The sequence below is a fragment of the Oratosquilla oratoria genome, unplaced genomic scaffold (genome assembly GCF_046742065.1).
Source record: "Oratosquilla oratoria isolate Oo_2021 unplaced genomic scaffold, ASM4674206v1 SCAFFOLD45, whole genome shotgun sequence".
NCBI classification, from domain to species: Eukaryota; Metazoa; Arthropoda; class Malacostraca; order Stomatopoda; family Squillidae; genus Oratosquilla; species Oratosquilla oratoria.
This window is the reverse complement of record NW_027467710.1, coordinates 2025084-2048223: the sequence shown is the minus strand read 5'-3', so window position 1 is coordinate 2048223 and position 23140 is coordinate 2025084. Positions and strand designations below refer to the sequence as shown.

Here is a 23140-nt window from a genome sequence, read left to right as displayed (position 1 = left end):
AGATCCAACTTGATCTACATCCTTGATTTCCAATTATCATTTGTTGTATTGTTCAAGCTTGAGCTATATCACCTAAGCTATTCCAAGTATTTGTGCATCTATATGGGAAACTGTATTTCTTCACATCCTTTTGATGTTTTTTCTTAATTTACTCCTATGACCTCTTAAAGCCCTTCCTCTTTAATCTGGAGATATCTTCTGTCAATGATCTGAATACTGTCATCATATCACCTCTTTCTCTTTGATCTTTCTTCTATCAATGATCTGAATACTGTCATCATATCACCTCTTTCTCTTTGATCTTTCTTCTATCAATGATCTGAATACTGTCATCATATCACCTCTTTCTCTCTGATCTTTCAAAGTTGGCAGACCCAGTGCTTTTAGTCTATCCTCACATGGTTTATCTGCCAGGTTGGGGACCAGTTTGCTTACTGCCGTTTGTATTCTCCCAGTCTTGCTTATGTCCTTCACTCAGTGTGAAGACCATTGACATGTATTCCAGTCGTAGACAAATCAGGAATTCAGTGAGATTTTTCATCATCTATTAATCCATATTCATCCATGACCTTACATCCATGATGGGGCAACCAAGGATGAGATGGATGTGGTGAAAGGGGTGTTGAGCAAGAGGGATATCTGTTGATGAAGAGAGAAGGCAGAAGATAGGGGTGACTGGAGAATGGCTGTGTATGAATGACACTGTGATGAATGAATGGGTGGGGGGTGGGGGTTACAGAGTGGTTGTATGTGAATGATATTTTGATGCAGGCTAAATGGATTTCTCCCTGCCTTCAGTGTTTCTGCATTAGGGGATGGAGGTGAGGGTCGCCAATTAAATGAAGTGGCCTTACTGTGGATGTGTTGTGTCTTGATGCATTGCTTCTGACCCAGGGCAATGCGCAAGATGTAGGGATGACCCATCATCCATGAGGAGCCAAGATGAGAGGGACAGAGGTGTGGTGGATGGGAGTAGAATGGGTGGGAGTGGAATTATGCATTTTGACTTTGGCTACCTCCCGGGTAAGGGAAAAGAGCTCTTGGTATATGTATGTATGTATTCATCCATATAGTGAAATGCCACTTTAATCTTCTGCAGTAGTCCTCGATAGAGATGACGTATTAAAGTGGGACAGAAGAGAAACAAGAGGACATGGAATGAAACTAAAGAATGACACTTATAGAAGAGACATAAAAAAGAATAGCTTCCCACATAGAGTGATTGATGTCTAAAACAAACTGAACCGAGAAACAGTGAATGCCAAAACTATACACTATTTTAAGAATAAACTGGATGCGGAGAGATATGAAAACGGGTCTCTACGAGCATAGCTCTCGTCCCGTAAAATACAACTAGGTAAATATTACAACACCAAGGAATGAGCAGTCAAGATCGCAAGTGATTTCAAACAGGAACTCAAAGCCGCACTCACATCCTCTCCCTGGGTTGAAAATGACAAAATAACCTTAGACAACGTACTCTCACTCTTTGGTTTTTACATAGAATTGGATGTCTGAAGAGCGAGAGTACGTTGTCTAAGGTCATTTTATCATTTTCAACCCAGGGAGAGGATGTGAGTGCGGCTTTGAGAAAGAAAAGGAAGAGTATAAGAAGAAGCTGTCTGTCAGAATGTTCATCTCTTCAAGATGTTTGGTCCATAAATTTTTCACAATCCTCCCACATAATTTCACTATTGTGCTGGTCACTGATATTGACCTATAATTTAGTGAATTGGCACCACATTTGCCTTTTTCCAATCAAATGGCACAAAAGCTTCTTTCAAATTGCATGTAATAAGACTGTGAATCTTGTGCACTAGTTGTTCCCTTCATTCTTTTCACATCCAATGATCCCAAGAGATTGGGCACTTCCCTCACATCTACATTTATATCTGCTAGACCTGGGTTTTTGTCCTCTCACTTTCCTCCAAAAAATTGGTCTGCTTTCTGAAGACTGATTGGAAAATTTGATTTATTATTTTTGCCTAAAGCCTCTTTCAAAGACCTCACCACCCAGTATTACTTTCCTATGCCTCAATTAACCATTTATAAATCTGTAAAACAATTTTGGTTCATCTTTGCATTAAATATACTACACCTCTTTCAAACTTGCTTTCTTTTTGTGAATACTTATATAGTCATTTCTAGCTTGTTTGTAAGCTTCTTTTGTTTTATTGCTTTTTCTTTTCTTCCATTTTCCCTAAGCCATGCCCCTGGCCTATTTTGCAATCTCACACTTTTTGTTAAACCAGTCCTTTTTCTGCTTCTTCCACAAATTTTTGTCACATGTTTGTTCACTCCTTGGTTGTAAATGTCAAGAAAGTTTTCCCATTTCCTCCTTATTCCCATAATATTCATGAATTCCTCCCAGTCTGCTTCTTCAAAGAATTTTTTCAACCCTAAGTAATCTGCTTTCAGTTGAGTCTCCCTTGCCTGTGTGATCCATTCTTTGGCTCTCTTTCCTCATCCTCCAGCTGATATTTAGTTGTTACATAGTCATTTTTTTCCTGTGGAGCAAAGGTAGATCAATGAGCTGATGATGTCTGGCTCTTTGGTTAGTAGCAGATCAAATCATGTGGGAATGTCATCTCTTTCCTGGTTAACACACTTTAGACACTGGGTCATTGTGTTCTCCATTGCCATACTTAACAGGGTATTCTCCCAGAAATCTGCTTTGCTGCTTACTTCCCATTCCTCACAGTTGACCTCACACCAATTAAAGATATTTGTTAAAGACTAAAATGCTAGTTTGTTCACTAGTTCTGTTTAGAAAAAGAGCTGTGTCCAATAACATTTTGTGATATTCAGCTTCATTCCAGGCTCTTGTCCTGGGAGGGACTTATGTCACCATGAAGTCTCTTTTATTCTGCCCATTAGTACAAATTTTTAGGTGGATTGCTTCAGCCTTGCCTTGCCTTCACTCACATTTGTTTCTTCCACCTTTATGTCACATCTCACCACAGACATTATCCGTCCACCTACTTTATCTTCTCTGTCTCTTCTCCAGGTGTATCTATTGTTCCCCAACAGTAGATCAACATTTTTGGGAGTTTGGTCTCTACTAGACACAAAATATCAAGCTCATTTAACCCTAAGTAGTCATTTATCTCCAATCTGGCTAATAGTAAACCATCAACATTAGCATATACTATGAAGGAGTGATTGTGCCAACAGCACTGTATGGGGCAGAAACGTGGAACATAAGAGAAGAAGAGAGAAGGAGTTTGAATGTGTTTGAGATGAGGTGTCTGAGAAGTATGGTGGGGGTTACTAGGCTAGATAGAGTGAGAAATGAGGAGGTGAGGAGGAGAACAGGGGTGAAAAAGGATTTGGGAGATAGGGTTGATGAAAGAATATTAGGATGGTTTGGACACATGGAAAGAATGAGTGAAGAAAGACTAGTAAAGGAGGTATGGAATGCAGATGTGGAGGGAGTGAACATGAGGGGACGTCCTAGGATGAGGTGGATGGATGGGGTGAAGGGGGCTTTGGGGAAGAGGGGAATGTCTGTTGAGGAAGGACGGGAGAGGACAGAAGACAGGGGTGAGTGGAGAAGGGTTGTATATGGATGATGTTGTGACTGCATGAGGAGGAATGGGCGGGGAAGTGGGGGGTGGGGTAGTATGTGTGAGTAAATTTTGACGCAGCCCGAAGGGATTTCTCCCCGTCCTCGCCTTATATGCAAAGGGGGACGGAGAGGGGGGGTCGCCGATTAAATGAAGCGGCCTCGCTGTGGATGTACTGTGTCTTGCGACACTGCTTCTGACCCAGGGCGGTGGGCAGGGTGCAGGGATGACCCGTCATCCAGGAGGTGCTCAGATGAGAGGAAGGGTGGGAGGGGTGTGGAGTGTATTTAGGGATGAAATGGGTGGGAGTGTTTTTATGCCTTTCCCTTTTTGGCTACCTCCCTTGTAAGGGGGAAAAAGCCTTGGTATATGTATGTATGTATGTATTAAGTTTCTTTGTAGTGTTTCCTTCCCCCCCCCCTTTTTTTCTCCATTTCCTCACATTCTGATTGACAACTCTTCTTTCTCTCAAAATAGAAAATAATAATAATCATCTTCTATCCTATCATTTTTGGCTTTGGCTTCCTGTAAGAGCTTTTGTGTCTTTGTTCATTCCTCTTCATTAACATCTTTCCTGATCCAAATATTTTTTTAACTCTTCCTCTTGTCCTAATGTCCAATTAGATGAAGCAGCCTTGCTCTGGATGTGCTGTGTCTTTCTGTATTACTTCTGACCTGGGGCAGTGGGTGAGATGCAGGGATGACCCGTTGTCCAGGAGGAGCAGAGAAAAGGGGGAGGGAGAGGTGGTGAATTGGAGTGGATTATGTGGAGATAAAATGGGTTGGAGTGAATTTATGCCTTTGACTTTGGCTACCTCCTGTGTAAGGGGGAAAAACCCTTGGTATATGTATGTATTTATGCTAACTTCCAAGACTTGCTTACTTTGCCATAAATTGTGACTTCAGCCTTGAATGCATGCCATTCCTTTTATACTGAGCTAACCTACACATGCTATCAGTCTGGTCTGTTACATCCATGTCCTTCCCTAGAGATATTGAGATGATTTCCATTAATCTTTTGCATCTTGTATTAACCTAGTTGTATTTTACTGGATGAGAGCTATGCTCATAGTGACCCGTTTTCATATCAGTCCACATCCAGTTTGTTCTTAAAATCATGTATAGTTCTGGTATTCACTGTTTCTCAGTTCAGTTTCTTCCAGACATCAATCACTCTATGTGGGAAGCTCTTTTTTTTTTTCTCTCTCTCTCTCTCTCTCCACATATCTTCTGTAACTGTCCTTCTTTAGTTTCTTTTCGTGTCCTCTTGTTTCTCTTCTGTCCCACTTTAATAAGTAATTTCTATCAAGAACTTCCATCCCTTTCATAATTCTGAAAATGGTTAACAAATGGCCTCTTTCCTTTCTCTGTTCTAGTGTTGACAACTGTTATTTCTCCAATCTTTGTTCATATGTCAGATTTGACAGTGTGGGTGCCATTTTTGTCGCTGCTCTTTGGATTCTTCCTAATTCTCTTATGTTCTTTTTTGTGCTAGGTACCCACATGATACAGCATATTCTAATTTTGGTCTTATCAGTGTAACAATTATTTTTTTAACCATCTCCTCATCTATGTAGTCAAAGGCTACTTTCATTGATCTTAATAAGTTGTAAGTCTTTCCAAATAATTTATTTACATGTTTGTCAGGTGGCAAGTCACTCCTAGATCCCTCTCTGAGTTTACTTTTTTCACTTCTGTTTCCAATTTTATATTGTCCCGAAACTCTATTTTTACTTTTTCCAAATTCCATTATGCTACATTGTTTGATGTTGAAGTTCATCTCATATCTCCGACTCCATTCCCATATTTTGTCCAGGTCTTCTTGTAGCGATCTGCAATCTTCTTCTGTTCATACCCTCTTGAGTAATTTGGCATCATCAGCAAAGAAGTTCATGTAACAATTTACTCCCTTATTCATATCATTTATATACTGTATATGGCAAACATTAACCCCTTCCATACGGTGCCGCACACGTAGGCGTCATGGGGAGCGAGTGTATTCGCGAGGCTGCCATATCGGCGTCTTGATTATATTTATTGTAGTCGCCCCTCCATAATGACATTCTTTCTAATTCCTTTGTAATCGCATTTTCTATGGTTATCAAAATTCACGGGTGAAGAGAGAACGATCGATATAAGCGGTGACTATATTTTATGATGCGAGTATTATTACGACACGTCGTACGGCTGGCATTGGCTGCTGCCACCGAGATCTAAGTCCATGATGCCTACGTGTGCGGCACCGTATGGAAGGGGTTAAAGGAGCCAATACAGAGCTTTGCAGGATGCCACTCTTCACATCTTCCCAGTTTGAATTTTTGTCTCTAAGTACCACTCTCATTTTTCTCCCAATTTAGAAATCCTTCACCCATTCCAACAGTTTGCCTTGAATTCCTCCTATTTTTTCAATTTTATTTATTAATTTTTTGTGTGGTACTTTGTCAAATTCTTTCTGCAAATCCAAGAAGGCGCAATCTGCCCATCCATCCCTTTCTTGTTTAATCTCGAGTAAAAGCAGATTAGGTTTGTGGTGCACGATCTTCCACTTCTAAAATACAATTGTTTGGGGTTTATTATTTTGTTATCTTCCAAGTGTTTGGACCATTTGTTCCTGATGACCTTTTTTGCATATTTTTGTTACTGTGCTTGTAAGGGATACTGGTCTGAAGTTTGTAGGATCTTCCCTATTTCCTCCTTTATGTATTGGTACTATGTTTGCATCTTTCCAATCTTGCGGCACCTTTCCCTCTTTGAGTGAGAAGTCAATTATCTTGTATAGTTTGTCTGTCAGTTCATCTATACATTCTTTCAGTATCCAATTTGCAATTCCACCTGGTCTGTGTCATCTATGTATTCTTTATCTCCTTCATGCAGTTTCACTATTTCATGTTTATCCTTTAGTTTGTCATTTATATATCTGTAAAAGAGTTTAGGTTGATACATACATTTGTCCATGATATCCCTTTCATATACTCTTTTTTTCTTTCCTGCATATATTCACATATTCATTCCTAAGTTTTATATATGTTTGCCATTTAGATGTTTTTCTTTTTTCCATTTTATACTTCGACTGCCCCTCCGTTATGCTGTCCCCCAACCCCTTGTTACTGTCCTGTACAATTTCTCTGAATATTCATTTCCTTTTTTGCCTACCTACCCTGTGGTGGGGGCAAAAGAATACTGCCACCAAGTATTTGCACGGATCGTAAGAGGCGAGAAAAATGGGACTGGGATTGGGACCAGGCATCCTTTTCCCTTAAAATAGTAAAGGCATAAGAGGGTCTAGGAGTTTTCCAACCAGCACCCTAAGGTTTGGGTCTTTTAATGTGCATGGATGTGGTACAGATGAGAGTAAAAGGGAAGAGATAGGTAGTATGTTTGTGAGAAGAAAGATGGATGTGTTGCCTTTGAGTGAAACCAAGTTGAGAGGGAAGGGCAAGTGTAAGTTTGGGAGTGTAAATGGGAGGTTATCAGGAGTGAAGAGAGGGCGAGGGAGAGAAGGGTGGCTAAACTAGTAAGTGAAGAGATAGGTAAATGTGTAGTGGAGTGGAAGGAAGTTTCCTCAAGGATAATGTGGATGAAGGTGAAACTGGGAAAGGAGATGTGGGTCTTTGTAAGTGCATATGGGCCTGGTAGTGAGAAGAGTGTAGAAGAAAGGGAGGCTTTTTGGATAGATTTAAATGAGTGCATAGAGGGATTAAGGAGAAACATCAATGTAATAGTACTGGGAGACCTTAATGCTAGGATAGGATATGAACCAATTGACAGAGTGGTTGGGAAATGTGGAGTTCCAGGAAAGAATCGTAGTGGAGAGTTGATGGTGGAAATGTGTCTAGAGAGTTGATGATAGCAAATATAGTGTTTCGGAAGAAAGTCAAGCATAAGTACACATGGGAGAGGGTGGTGGATGGAAGGGTGGTAGATAGAGCGTTAATGGACTATGTAGTGGTAGATAGGAGTATAATAGGAAGAATTAAGGATGTACATGTGCTAAGGGGAGAGAGTGAGGGAATATCAGATAATTTTTTGGTGGAAGGTAAGTTGAGAGTGGAGGATAGATGGAGAAAGAGGAAAGGGACAAAAGGTAGGGAGGTGCTTAGAGTGAACTCTTTAAATGAGAAGGAAAAGGAGTACAAGAAGAAGCTGAGAGAGGAGTGAGAGGGAGTGAAGGACAGAGTAGAGCTAGGAGTGGAGGAGGAATGGGAATGGTTCAAGGAGGGAGTCACAAAATGTGCAAAGATGGTGTGTGGAACAAGAAGGATGGGAGGAAATAGAAGGAAGGGTAGTGAATGTTGGGATGAGGAAACAAAGAAGGTTGTAGAAGAGAAGAAGTGAGCTTTCACAGATTGGTTACAAAATAGGATGAGGGAGTCATATGAGAGGTACAAAGAAAAGAAAAGAGAAGTAAAGCACAAGGTAAAGGAGGCAAAGAGGAGAGCAGATGTGAAATGGGGTAAGAGTATGACAGAAAACTTTGAAATTAAGAGAGGAAGAGGAGGCGAATCAAGTAGAGAAGAAAAGGTAAAAGGTGCAGATGGAGAGATGATAATGGAAGAAAAGGCAGTAAGGAGAAGATGGGCAGAATATTTTAGGGAGTTGCTAAATGTGAAGGAGGATAGGAAGGGAAAGATAGTTGCAGTGGGAAATGCTAAGAAAATGAGAGTGATGAGTTAGGAAAATGGAGGAGAAATAAGGAAGGATGAAGTGAAGGCAGTTGTTAAGATGATGAAAGCAGGTAAGGCACCTGGTCTGGATGGATGCCATGCAGAATGTCTAACAAAAAGGAGGTATAGTGATGGTGGAGTGGCTGGTGAGGTTATTTAATGTTTGTTTAAGAGAGGGTAGATTGCTAGAGGACTGGAAGAGTGCCTGTATAGTCCCGCTTTACAAGGGAAAAGGGGACAAGTGTGAGTGTAGTAGTTTCAGAGGGATTAGCTCGTTAAGTGTAGTTGGGAAGGCCTATGGGAGGATCTTGACTGAGAGGATTAGGAGAGGAACAGAGGGAGTAATTGGTGAGGAACAGTGTGGATTTAGGATGGGTAGAGGTTGTGTAGATCAGATTTTTGTGGTAAGACAGATATGTGAGAAAGCTATAGGATAGGGGAAGGATGTTTTTTGGGTTTTATGGATTGGAAAAGGCTCACGACAGGATAGACAGGAAGGCACTGTGGGAGTTTTTGCGGATATACGGGATTGGAGGAAAGCTTCTGGGAGCTGTCAAGAGTTTTTACGAGAGTAGTAGAGCATGTGTCAGGATTAGAAATGGAGAGAGTGAGTGGTTCGAGATAAAGGTGGGACTTTGTCAGGGATGCGTTATGTCACCCTGGCTGTTCAACTTGGTGGGACTTTGTCAGGGATGTGTTATGTCACCCTGGCTGTTCCACTTATACATGGATGGGGTAGAGCGAGAGGTAAATGCAAGGGTAGTGGGTCAGGGATTGGAGATGGTTAAAGAAAATGTAGAAAAGTGGGAGGTGAGCCAGCTGCTGTTTGCGGACGACACTGCGCTTGTGGCAGGATCGGAGGAGGGATTGAGGAAGTTGGTGGCAGAGTTTGGTAGAGTGTGTGAAAGAAGAAATCTGAAGATAAATGTGGGTAAAAGTAAGGTGATGAGATGTACAAGGGGTGAAAGTGGCAACAGACTGGAAGTGAGCATCAAGGGAGAGCGACTGGAGGAAGTGAATAGTTTTAGATACTTGGGTGCAAATGTGGCAGAAAAGGGTGGAATGGAGGTGGAGGTAGAATGTAGATTGAGAGAAGCGAGTAAATGCCTTGGTAGATTAAAAAGTGTAATGAGGAATAGACATTTGGGAATGGAGGCTAAGAGGAGACTGTATGAAGGAGTGATTGTGCCAACAGCACTGTATGGGGCAGAAACATGTAACATAAGAGAGGAAGATAGAAGGAGTTTGAATGTGTTTGAGATAAGGTGTCTGAGAAGTATGATGGGTGTTACTAGGCTAGATACATACATATACCACAGGCTTTTTCCCCCTTACATGGGGGGGTAGCCAAAAAGAAAAAGGCATAGAAATCACTCCCACCCATTTCATTTCCCATATATTCCACTCCCCTCCACCCTTCTCCCTCCCTCCCATCTTGGCACCTCCTGGATAACAAGTCATCCCTGCATCCTGTCCACTGCTCTGGGTCAGAAGCAGTGTCACAAGACACAGCACATCCACAGCAAGGCCGCTTCATAAATTCAGCAATCCCCCTCTCCGTCCCCTGATCCAGGAAAGGAGAAGAGGGGGAGAAATCCCTTCGGGCTGCGTCAAATTTTTTCTTGTACATACTTCCTCACCCCCCATCCCCCACCCACACCCCTGTCTGGGGTATTGGCTGCATATTATTGTTACAGTAGCATGCAGTTGATACTTTAGGGTCTATATGGGGCGCCCCTACGGACCAGAGCCACACATCATTTTGTCTGTGATAGAGGAAAACTCTGTACATAGGGAAATGATGACACTTTTATACTATGACTGTCCCTTTGTTATGCTGTCCCCCCAACCTCTTGTTACTGTCCTGTACCATTCCTCTGAATATTCATTTCCTTTTTTTGCCTACCTACCCTGTGGTGGGGTAAAAGAATACTGCCACCAAGTCTTTCCACTTGAGTCGTAAAAGGCAACAAAAAAGGGACGGGGGAATGGGATTAGGAGTCCTACCTGTAGCCCCAAAAGGGGACATTCCTAAAAAAGAAAAAAAAAACTAGGCTAGATAGAGTGATAAATGAGGAGGTGAGGAGGAGAACAGGGATGGAAAGGGAGTTGGGAGATAGGGTTGATGAAAGAGTATTAGGATGGTTTGGACACATGGAAAGAATGAGTGAAGAAAGACTAGTAAAAGAGGTATGGAAGGCAGATGTGGAGGGAGTGAACATGAGGGGTCCTCCTAGGATGAGATGGATGGATGGGGTGAAGGGGGCTTTGGGGAAGAGGGGGATGTCTGTTGAGGAAGGACGGGAGAGGACAGAAGACAGAGGTGAATGGAGAATGGTTGTGTATGGATGATGCTTTGATGCATGAGGTGGAATGGGTGGGGGGATTGGGGTTGAGGTAGTATGTGTGAGCAAAATTTGATGCAGCCTAAAGGGATTTCTCCCCCTCTTCTCCTTTTATGCAATGGGGGGACGGAGAGGGGGGGTTGCCGATTTAATGAAGCGGCCTTGCTGTGGATGTGCTGTGTTTTGCGACACTGCTTCTGACCCAGGGCAGTGGACAAGGTCCAGGGATGACCCGTCATCCATGAGGTGCTAAGATGGGAGGGGGGATGGAGGGGAGTGGAGTGTATTTAGGGATGGAATGGGTGGGAATGATTTTATGCCTTTTTCTTTTTGGCTACGTCCCTTGTAAGGGGAAAAAAGCCTTGGTATATGTATGTATGTATCTCTCACCCAATTTTCCTTTTCTTTAATTACTTTCATAACTTTCTTTTGTATTTTCCTCCATCTGCTTTTGTAATATTTCTCTAAAAGATATTTCTTGATTTTCCTGTTCTTGTTTCCATTGATTTTTTATTTCAATGAGGTCTGTTTCTTTGATTGACTGCCTCTTTTCTGGTCACTACTTTCTACTGCTCTTTGACCTCCTTTTTCAGTTCATCATTTTTATTTTTATCCTCATTTTTCATTCTCTCGTTTTCTCTCTTAAGAATTTCAATTTCACTCTTTAGGTCACTTAATTCTTTAATCGTTTGCTCATTACTCTTTTGCAATGTAATCAATTCCCTGTGTACAGCTTGGTAATCCAGTTTCAAATCTATGATTTCTTCCATTAAGTCATTTACTTCGCAATTTCTTAGTGCATTACTATATCTAATTTCTCTGTCTATATCTAAACTTTTACCTACTTCACCTGGGTTTCTTTGAAATCCTGAAAAGACGTTATTTTCCCACCTTGGGTTTTTTCTAGGAGTATCTATTAAACAATGGCGTTTGGGGATTACACCTCTAGGGCTTTCTACTATACTCACATCAAGTCCTCTCTTTGTTGGTTCATTTGTTATTCTTTCTTCTTTATCTTTCTCCATTTTGCCAGAACTATACCTAATTCAAGAACTGGAAAAAACTTTTACCGGTCACAACGAGTACCATAGCATATCCATTTTGCACAATAGCAATAGGTTTCCTTCGTTATTGGTGACGAAACCGCTAGATAGGCACGCTCACAACTCGGCACTTCCTTTCGCTTAGGTGTCTGTGCATAAGTGTGTGTGTATATACATGTATATATCTTCTCTTTTTCTTCATGAGGGGACAGGAAAGGGGGTTGTTGATTAAGCAGCCTGGCTGTGGATGTGCTGTGTCTTACATTGCTTCTGACCCAGGGCATTGGGTGGGATACAAGGATGACCTGTCATCTATGAAGAGCTAAGATGAGAGGGAAGAAAGAGTGGATGGGAGTGGAATGGGTGGGAGTAGGTACTTGCCTTTGACTTGGCTACCAACCTTATAAGGGTGAAAAAGCCCTTGCTATATATAGATATGTTTATGTGTATATAGCTGAGTTGGTTAAGGTGTCGATACTTGCAGTGTAGGTCAAGCTGATAGCAGTTTGAACCCTGCAAAGGGCAAGTTGAACTAGAGGCATGGTTCATTAAATTCCATGCTACAAAGTCCACTGTAAGTGGGGGGGGTATTGTGATGTTAAGCAAAATCAATCAGTGTATGCATATGTATGTATACATACATACATACATACATACATACATACATACTTCATTTAAAGGTTAAATTGATTGTGTTTAAATCTAAATAATTGTGGAGACAGCAGTAATGCTGTGACTTGTGTATTACTTATCATATGTAATGTTACATATAACACCCTGTTTTTCAATGACAGAGCAACTGTACAGCGGAGAATGCAGAGTTGTTTGTAAACTGCTTGGAAGCAATGGTAGAGACCTGTTTGCCAAGTGATGGAGATGATAACTCTGAGCTGGGGTTGGCACAGTACCCCTCAATGTTGTCAGTGGCATCAGTCAACCTCTCCTCCTCTATGTCCTCCCTCACCTTAGCATCACCCACCGAGATTGGTAAGTAATGCTTGACATTTTGCACATTATTGATGATTTGTTGCCTTGAGTTTCACTGAATTGGAAAATCTGTAGTCCCACATCAATTGGTAATGGTATTTAGGCTTTCCCACAGATCTCTCTGGGGAGAAACTATGGACTGTTGTCTTTGTTGTATTAGTCTGGGACTGTCTCTATGCCACTGGCTGAAAGAGGTAGAGGGTCTTTGCTCCAATGCAAAGACTTAGTATCAGCCTATCAGAGCTGCATCTCCTCATGGAGGTGAGGGGATTGATGGGTTTTGAATATGGGCAGCTTTGCTATCCATCTTGTAGGACCACTTACAAATACCTATCAATGGTCCCAGAGATTTGAATATGTAGAGTAAATTCTCAATTTATTTTCATGTTTATTATAATTTCACTTAGTATTCTTATGGTTGTGGGGAGTCAAATTTTTTATATGGATAGTAGTGATGCAAGGGTCAGGAGTAGAGAGACTGAGTGGTTTGAGGTGAAGGCGGGTTGCACCACTGTTGTTAATGTCACCATAATTGTATAGAGTGTGATTCGATATGGTCTTGCATCATGTGTTGGACTTGTGATTGGCTGCTATTGCTCTTCTGGATGAGAGCTCCAGGCTCATATATGGTGAGGTCTTTGGGTTATACTGTGAACAAACTATAGATCAGTCTCCCTTACAAGCACAATAGCTAAAATATGTGAAAAAGTTATCAAAAGTAGATGGACTAAACATCTGGAAGAAAACAATATACTGAATCCAAAACAATTTGGCTTTAGCCAAGGAAGAACATGTGCCACAAAGTTGATTTGTTTTTATTCAAGGTTAATAGATATAATGCAAGAAAGGGATGGATGGGCACATTATGCTTTCCTAGATTTACAAGAGACATTTGATAAAGTACCACACAAAGAGCTCATAAGAAAACTCAAAATAACAGGAGGTGTACAAGGAAATTTATTGAAGTGGATGGAAGATTTCTTGCATGGGAGAAAAATAAGGGTGGTATTTATAGATAAAAATTGAACTGGGAAGAAATTATAAGTGGAGTACCACAAAGTTATGTATTAGCTACAATAATGTTTACTATATATATAAATGACACAAATGAAAGTGTAGAATGTTATATGAACTTTTTTGCAGATGACACAAAACTACTAAAGAAAGTACAGAAAAAGACTGAATCACTACAGAGAGACCTGGACAAAGTCTAGGAATGGAGACAAAAGTGGGAAGTAAACTTCAACATCAAGAAATGTAGTATAATGAAGTTTGGAAAAAGTGAAAAAAGAATATCAGGATAATATAAAATTGGTACAAAGGAAGTAAGAAAAGTTAGCTCCAAAAAGGACCTAGGAGTAATTATTAACAAAGACGTGTCACCAGGTATGCATATCAACAAAATAAATAGAAACAATGAAGAACTGTCGAAACTAGACTCAGTATTCACTTCTGAACCTGATATCGCGAACAAATTGAGTTAAGACACCTATTGGGAAGAGTGACCTCATACTAATAGTTTGAATTAAAAGAACAAAACAATGTGAGAAGGAATGAAAAATAATAGAGAAGGAAAGTTAATGTACAAAAAACAGATTTTGTAAAACTTGGACAATTTTTCCAAAACACAAACTGGGATCAATTTTCCAAAGAGAAAACAAAGATGGAAGACAAATGGAACATATTTAAAGAAAAGTATAAGGAAGGAGTTGATGAATATGTACCAAAGAAGAAGCAAAAAGATATATAAAGTGTTGGTATAACAAAAGGTGGAATGAGGCTAAAGACAGAAGAGACAAAGCCTGGAAAACATGGAAAAAAGAAAAAAAAAACATCAAAATTGCAAACATATATAAAACTTAGGAATGAATACGTGAATATATGCAGGAAAGAAAAATTATGAAAAAGATATAGACAAATGTAAGGATCAACCCAAACTCTTTTACAGATATGTAAATGATAAAAGACATATACGAAATTGTAAAACTGCGTGGAGGAGATAAAGAATATATAGATGACATAGAAATGGCTGAAGTTATGATCATACATTTCAGGTCTGCTTTTACAATTGAGAGCTCACGAATTTGGGAAGATGGATGAGAAAGATACCCTAAAATGAAAGAAATAAGAGACCAAATAAAAAACCTAGATGTTAGGAAATCACATGGACCAGATGGAATTGCAAATTGGATACTGAAAGAGTGTATAGATGAACTAACAGACAAATTATACAAGATAATAGACTTCTCACTCAAAGAAGGAAAGATACTGCAAGATTGGAAAGATGCAAACATCATACCAATATATAAAGGAGGAAACAAAGACGATCCTACAAACTTCAGACCAGTATTCCTTACAAGCACAGTAGCAAAAATATGTGAAAAGCTTATCAGGAGGAAATGGATCAAACACTTGGAAGAGAATGAAATATTAAACCCTAAACAATTTTGCTTTAGAAGTGGATGATTGTGTACCACAAACTTAATGTTTTTACTCAAGATTAATAAAGATAATACAAGAAAGAGATGGCTGGGCAGATTGTGACTTCTTGGACTTACAGAAGGCTTTTGAAAAAGTACCACATAAAAAGCTAATAAGAAAAATTGAAATAATAGGAATACAAAGTAAGCTTCTGGAATGGATGAAAGATTTCTTAAGTGGGAGAAAAATTAGAGTGGTACTTAGAGACAAAAACTCAAACTGTGAAGATGTGATAAGTGGTGTCCTGCAAGGTTCTGTATTGGCTCCTTTAATGTTTGCAATATATATAACTGGTATGGATGAGAGAGTGATGTGTTACATGAACTTCTTTGCTGATGATGCCACATTACTCAAGAGAGTAAGCACAGTAGAAGACTGCAGATCGCTACAAGAAGATCTAGAAAAAATATGGGAATGGAGTCAGAGGTGTGAAGTGAACTTTAACATAAAGAAATGTAGTATAATGGAATTTGGAAAAAGTAAAAATAGAATATCGGGTCAATATATAATTGGTACCAAGGAAGTTTAAAAAGTCGACTCGGAAAGGGACCTGGGAGTGATTACCTCAAGTGACTTGACACCTGATAAACATGTCAATAAATTAGTTGGATGGACTTATAACTTATTAAGATCAATGAAAGTGGCCTTTGACAACATGGATGAACAATTGGTAAAGAAAATAGTGGTTGCACTGATAAGACCTAAATTGGAGTATACTGTGACACTATGGGCATCTAGTACAAAAAAAAAAAAAAAAAAAAAAAGGAAATTAAAAATAATTCAAAGAGCAGTGACAAAAATGGCCCCTACATTCTAAAATTTGACATACGAACAAAGATTGGATAAATTACATCTATCAACACTGGAACAGAGAAGAGAAAGAAGTGATTTGTTGATCATTTACCGAATTATGAAAAGGGATGGAAATTCTTAATAGAGACAACTTATAAAAATGGGACAGAAGAGAAACAAGAGTATATGAGAAGCTAAAGAAGGACAGTTACAGAAGAGATTTGAAAAAGAATAGCTTCCTATATAGAGTGATTGATGCTTTGAACAAACAAAATGGGGAAACAGTGAATGCCAAAACTATACAAGATTTTAAGAATAAACTGGATGCAGAGAGATATGAAAACGAGTCACTACAAGCATAGCTCTCATCCCATAAAATACAACTAGGTAAATACACTCAGTCATAAGCAGTGGCAGAGGAAGGAGGTGCAAAGAGTGAGCACCGCACTAGCTGTTTGTTGCTAGAACATGAAAAACCACTTGTCAATTTAGGCGAAAAACAATATGAATTCATGAGACCTACAAGGTATGTAACCGGTCCAGTTCTTAGAATCATAGTTTTAGCACAAAATGGAAAGTAACAAAGAACAAATAAGGATCAATGAATGAACCAAGAGGGGATATATCCAGAGTTGAGTCCCCATTGGGAATTATTATTTAAAAAAAAAAAAAAAAAAAAAAAGTGTTTAAATGTTACTCTGTGGGCGACTAGCAGTTATATCAATTATGATTTATATTTTGGGATTTAGGAGGCAAGGGGAATCAATGGATAAAACTATGGACATAGAGATATTAGGATTTGCAGAGCAATAAGGAATTGAGAAATTGACAACTTAGCAAACGAATTGATTGATTTAAGATTAGACCATAAAGCTTTACAACTAGAGGTATCCAACTTACGCACAACTAACGAGGTGATACTAAGACGAACAATCTAAAAAGTTAACTGAGTGTGATCAAAAAGGAAAATGAAAGAAAGGTAAATGAAGTTAGATATACAAAAGAAGAACTGAAGAATGAGATTAATGAACAATTACAAGCAGTAACTGAAAAGATGGAAGAATCAATCAAGGAGACCGATCTGAACAAAATAAATCAGTGGAAACAGGAACATGAAAATAAAAAACTCTCATTCAAAGAAATAGTACAGCAGCAGGTTGAAGAGAATGCAAAGGAAACAGTGATCAAGGTGATCAAAGAAAAGGAAAATGGGGTGAGAGACACATACATACATATACCAAGGCTTTTTCCCCCTTTCAAGGGAGGTAGCCAAAAAGGGAAAGGCATAAAAACACTCCCACCCATTTCATCCCTAAATACACTCCACACCCCTCCCACCCTCCCTCTCATCTGAGCACCTCCTAGATGACGGGTCATCCCTGCACCTTGCCCACCGCCCTGGGTCAGAAGCAGTGTCGCAAGACACAGCACATCCACAGCAAGGCCGCTTCATTTAATCGGCGACCCCCCCTCTCCGTCCCCCCTTGCATATAAGGAGAGGACGGGGAGAAATCTCTTCGGGCTGCGTCAAAATTTACTCACACATACTACCCCACCCCCCCGCCCATTCCTCCTCATGCAATCACAGCATCATCCATATACAACCATTCTCCACTCACCTCTGTCTTCCGTCCTCTCCCTTCCTTCCTCAACAGACATTCCCCTCTTCCCCAAAGCCCCCTTCACCCCATCCATCCACCTCATCCTAGGACGTCCCCTCATGTTCACTCCCTCCACATCTGCCTTCCATACCTCTTTTACTAGTCTTTCTTCACTCATTCTTTCCATGTGTCCAAACCATCCTAATATTCTTTCATCAACCCTATCTCCCAGCTCCTTTTTCACCCCTGTTCTCCTCCTCACCTCCTCATTTCTCACTCTATCCAGCCTAGTAACCCCCACCATACTTCTCAGACACCTCATCTCAAACACATTCAAACTCCTTCTCTCTTCTTCTCTTATGTTCCACATTTCTGCCCCATACAGTGCTGTTGGCACAATCACTCCTTCATACAGTCTCCTCTTCGCATCCATTCCTAAATGTCTATTCCTCATTACACTCTTTAATCCACCAAGGCATTTACTCGCTTCTTTCAATCTACATTCTACCTCCACCTTCACTCCACCTTTTCCTGCTACACTTGCACCCAAGTATCTAAAACTATCCACTTCCTCCAGTCGCTCTCCCTTAATGTTCACTTCCAGTCTACTGCCACTTTCACCCCTTGTACATCTCATCACCTTACTTTTACCCACATTTATCTTTAGCTTTCTTCTATCACATACTCTCCCAAACTCTGCCACCAGCTTCCTCAATCCCTCCTCTGACCCTGCCACAAGCGCAGTGTCGTCCGCAAACAACAGCTGGCTCACCTCCCACTTTTCTCCATTTTCTTTAACCATCTCCATTCCCTGACCCACTACCCTAGCATTCACCTCTCGCACCACCCCATCCATGTATAAGTTGAACAGCCAGGGCGACATAACACATCCTTGACGAAGTCCCACCTTTACTTCAAACCACTCACTCTCTCCATTTCTAATCCTGACACAAGCTCTACTACTCTCATAAAAACTCTTGACAGCTCCCAAAAGCTTTCCTCCTATCCCATAAATCTGCATAACCTCCCACAGTGCCTTTCTGTCTACCCTATCATAAGCCTTTTCCAGATCCATAAAAGCCCAAAAAACATCCTTCCCCTTTCCTATAGCTTTCTCACATATCTGTCTTACCACAAAGATCTGATCTACACAACCTCTACCTGTCCTAAATCCACACTATTCCTCACCAATTACTCCTTCTGTTCCTCTCCTAATCCTCTCAATCAAGATCCTCCCATAAGCCTTCCCTACTACACTTAACAAGCTAATCCCTCTGAAACTACTACATTCACACTTGTCCCCTTTTCCCTTGTAAAGAGGAACTATACAGGCACTTCTCCAGTCCTCCGGCACTCTACCCTCTCTCCAGCAAACATTAAATAACCTCACCAACCAGTCCACCATCACTGAACCTCCCTTTTTCAGACATTCTGCATGGCATCCATCCAGACCAGGTGCCTTACCTGCTTTCATCATCTTAACAACTGCCTTCACCTCATCCTTCCTTATTTCTCCTCCATTCTCCTCACTCATCACTCTCATTTTCTTCGCATTTCCCACTGCAGCTATCTTTCATTCCCTATCCTCCTTCACATTTAGCAACTCCCTAAAATATTCTTTCCATCTTCCCCTACTGCCTTCTCTTCCATTATCATCTCTCCATCTGCACCTTTTACCTTTTCTTCCCTACTTGATTCACCTCCTCTTCCTCTCTTAATTTCTTTCCAAAACATCTTTTTATTACTTTCAAAATTTTCTGTCATACTCTTACCCCATTTCACATCTGCTCTCCTCTTTGCCTCCTTTACCTTTTGCTTTACTTCTCTTTTCTTTTCTTTGTACGTCTCATATGACTCCCCCGTCCTCTTTTGTAACCAATCTGTGAATGCTCGCTTCTTCTCTTCTACAACCTTCTTTGTTTCCTCATCCCACCATTCACTACCCTTTCTTCTATTTCCCCCTGTCCTTCTTGTTCCACACACCATCCTTGCACACTTTAAGACTCCCTCCTTGAACCATCCCCATTCCTCCTCTACACCCATCTCTGCTCCATCCTTTACTCCCTCCCACTCCCCCTTCAGCTTCTTTTCATACTCCTCCTTTTCCTTTTCATTCAAGGAGTTCACTCTAAGAACCTCCCTACCTTTTGTCCCTTTCCTCTTTCTCCATCTATCCTCCACTCTCAACTTACCTTCCACCAAAAAATTATCTGATATTCCCCCACCCTCTCCCCTTAGCACATGTACATCCTTAACTCTTCCTATCATAATCCTATTTACCACTACATAATCCATTAGTGCTCTATCTACCACCCTTCCCTCCACCACCTTCTCCCATGTGTACTTATGCTTGACTTTCTTCCGAAACACTGTATTTGCTATCATCAACTCTTTCTAGACACATTTCCACCATCAACTCTCCACTTCGATTCTTTCCTGGAACTCCACACTTCCCAACCACTCCATCAATTGGACCATTTCCCACCCTAGCATTAAGGTCTCCCAGTACTATTACATTGACATTTCTTCCTAAACCCTCTATGCACTCATTTAAATCTATCCAAAAGTCCTCCCTTTCTTCCACGCTCTTCTCACTGCCAGGCCCATATGCACTTACAAAGACCCACATCTCCTTTCCCAGTTTCACCTTCATCCACATTATCCTTGAGGAAACCTCCTTCCACTCCACTACCTGTTTACCTATCTCCTCACTTACGAGAATAGCCACCCCTTCCCTCCCTCGCCCTCTCTTCACTCCTGATAACCTCCCACTTACACTCCCAAACTTACACTCACCCTTCCCTTTCAACTTAGTTTCACTCAAAGCCAACACATCCATCTTTCTTCTCACAAACATACTACCTATCTCTTCCCTTTTACTCTCATCTGTACCACATCCACGCACATTAAAAGACCCAAACCTTAGGGTGCTGGTCCGAGGCCCTCCAGCACCCCTTATGCCTTCTCTTTTGTTTTTAGGATATATGCCCCGTGGGGCTACAGGGAGAAGGATGCCTAGTCCCACTCCCCGTCCCTTTCTTCTCGCCTCTTACGATCCAAGTGGGATACTTGGTGGCAGTATTCTTTTCCCCCACCATAGGGAATTCCCCCATCACAGAAAGAGAATACTCAGAGAAATGGTACAGGACAGCAACAAGGGGTTGGGGGACAGCATAACGGAGGGACAGTCGTAGTATAAAAGTGTCATCATTTCTCTATGAACAGAGTTTTTTTCTATCATAGACAAAATGATGTGTGGCTCTGGTCCGTAGAGGCGCCCCATATAGACTCTAAAGTATCGACTGCATGCTACTTTGCCACAATAACAAGCAGCCAATACCCCAGACGGGGAGAGACACAGTGGACAAAAAGAAATGCATTGTGGTTTATTGTATCAACGAGAAACACAATGTATGCAAATACCAAAGAGAAAAAGAAGAGAAAGAAATTGTGAAGGAGATACTAAAAGTGGTTCAAAATGAGGGACAGAATCTATAAAAGGAAATCAACTACAGACCAATGAAAATCAAACTAAGAACTCAAATGATAGTGGAATACTATCAAAAGCAGCAAAACTATCAGTGAAATATACAAAAATATATGGATAAAAAAGGAAATGAATGAAGAGGAAATAGAGAAAGATAGGGCACTGAGAAGTGAAGCCAAGGAAAAAAACGAGAAAAGAATAGAGTGATTTTTTTTTTTTTTTTTTTGAGAATGCTGGATCTGAGACTGAGAAAATGGTACATCAGAAAAATGGAAACAAACCAAAAAAAGAGAGAAGAAAAGAAAAAATTAAAAGTGGCATATACAAACATGGATGGTATGATTTCTGGAATAAATTAATTAAACTACTATTTGTCAATAAAGAAACCAGACATAATGGGAATTGTGGAAACAAAACTAAAAGGTCCTATACAATCAAGTATGGTGGTCAAAAAATAGAATGGACAAACAGGGGGGGAGGAGTCATGCTATTGACTAGAAAGGACCTCAATGTAATAAAGGCAACAGAAGGAAAGGATAATGTGGAATTGATCACAGAGTCAAAAATAGCAGTATGAAAAGTAGAAAGCTCAAAAACTAAGACTTGGACTGACAGTGAACACACAAAAATTACCTAAGACACAAAAAATGAATTAACAGAGACACTGAAATATGAAGAAAACATAGTAATTATGGGTGACTTTAATGCACGGGAAAGAAATTGGGAAGAATTGACAATGGGAGGTGGAGAGGAACACTGGGTCAACATCCTACTGGATATGACCATTGATTACACATTGACTCGATGGGTGTCAAAGAAAACACTAGATACAGACAAAATGAAGAACCATCGAGACTAGACTTGATATTCACCTCTGAGCCTGAAATTGTGGAAGAAATAAACTATAAGACACCAATTGGAAAAAGTGACCACATACTAATAGAGTTCCAGTTTAAGGAACAAAATGTGGTGAGAAAGAACGAGAAACAGAGAAGGAAGATTACTGTATAACAAAACTGACTTTGTAAAACTTGGATTTTTTTTTTTTTTTCCCTTCCCCCTCTCTCCCCAAACTGCTAACTAGGAAAAATTTGCAAATGATGAAACAAAGATGGAAGAGAAATGGAAATTTTTTAAATAAATATATAAGGAGGGAACAGATAAACATTTGCCTAAGCAGAAACAGAAAAGGGTGTACATGAAGTGTTGGTATAATAAAAAATGTAGGGATGCTAAAGATAGAAGAGACAAAGCTTGGAAAAAATGGAAAAAGAGACAAAAAAGTGACTAAATGGCAAATATACATCAAACTGAGAAATGAATATGTAGACATACGCAGAGAGGAAAAATGAAACTATGAAAGAGATATAATGGGAAAATGCAAAGATAACCTAAACTATTTTACAGATATGTAAATGATAAACTGAAAGGCAAACATGAAAAAGTGAAACTGCATGAAGGGAATAAAGAATACACAGAAGATGTAGAAATGGCTGAAGTAATGACCAGGCATTTTAAGTCAGTGATGCAGAAAAAAACAAGGGACCAAATTAAGAAACTTGATGTCAGAAAGTCACATGGGCCAGATGGAATAGCGAACTGGATATTAAAATAATGTATAGATGAACTCACAGATGAAACACACAAAATAATTGACTTCTCACTCAAAGAATGAAAACTACCACAAGATTGGAAAAATGGAAATATAATACCAATATATAAGGGAGGAGATAAAGAAAATCCAACAAACTATAGGTCGGTATCCCTTACAAGCACAATTGCAAAAATATGCGAAAGAGTTATTAAAAATATATGGACACACTTTGAAGAGAACAAAATACTAAACCCCAACCAATTTGGATTTAGAAGTGGAAGATCATGTACTACAAACTTAATATGTTTTTACTCAAGATTGGTAGAAATAATACAAGATTGAAATGACTAGGCAGACTGTGCCTTCCTGGACTTACAAAAGGCATTTGACAAAGTACCACACAAAAAGCTACTAAGAAAGATTTAAACAATAGGTGGAATACAGGGAAAATTATTGGAATGGATGAAAGACTTCTTGAATGGAAGAAAAATGAGAGTGGTACTTAGAGAAAAGAACTCAAATTGAGTAAATATGATAAGTGGAGACCCCTAGGATCCGTATTGGCTCCGGTAATGTTTGC

The 23140-nt window shown here is 40.1% G+C and overlaps 1 protein-coding gene across 1 annotated transcript in view; it reads left to right on the top strand.

Annotated features, from left to right (window-relative positions):
• LOC143023144 (neurofibromin-like) overlaps nucleotides 1-23140 on the top strand; it is a 375045-nt gene that overhangs the window by 324893 nt on the left and 27012 nt on the right. Inside the window, exon 54 of the mRNA XM_076181656.1 lies at nucleotides 12413-12605. Coding sequence (XP_076037771.1) covers nucleotides 12413-12605 — 193 coding nt within the window. The remainder of the gene's footprint in view (nucleotides 1-12412; nucleotides 12606-23140) is intronic.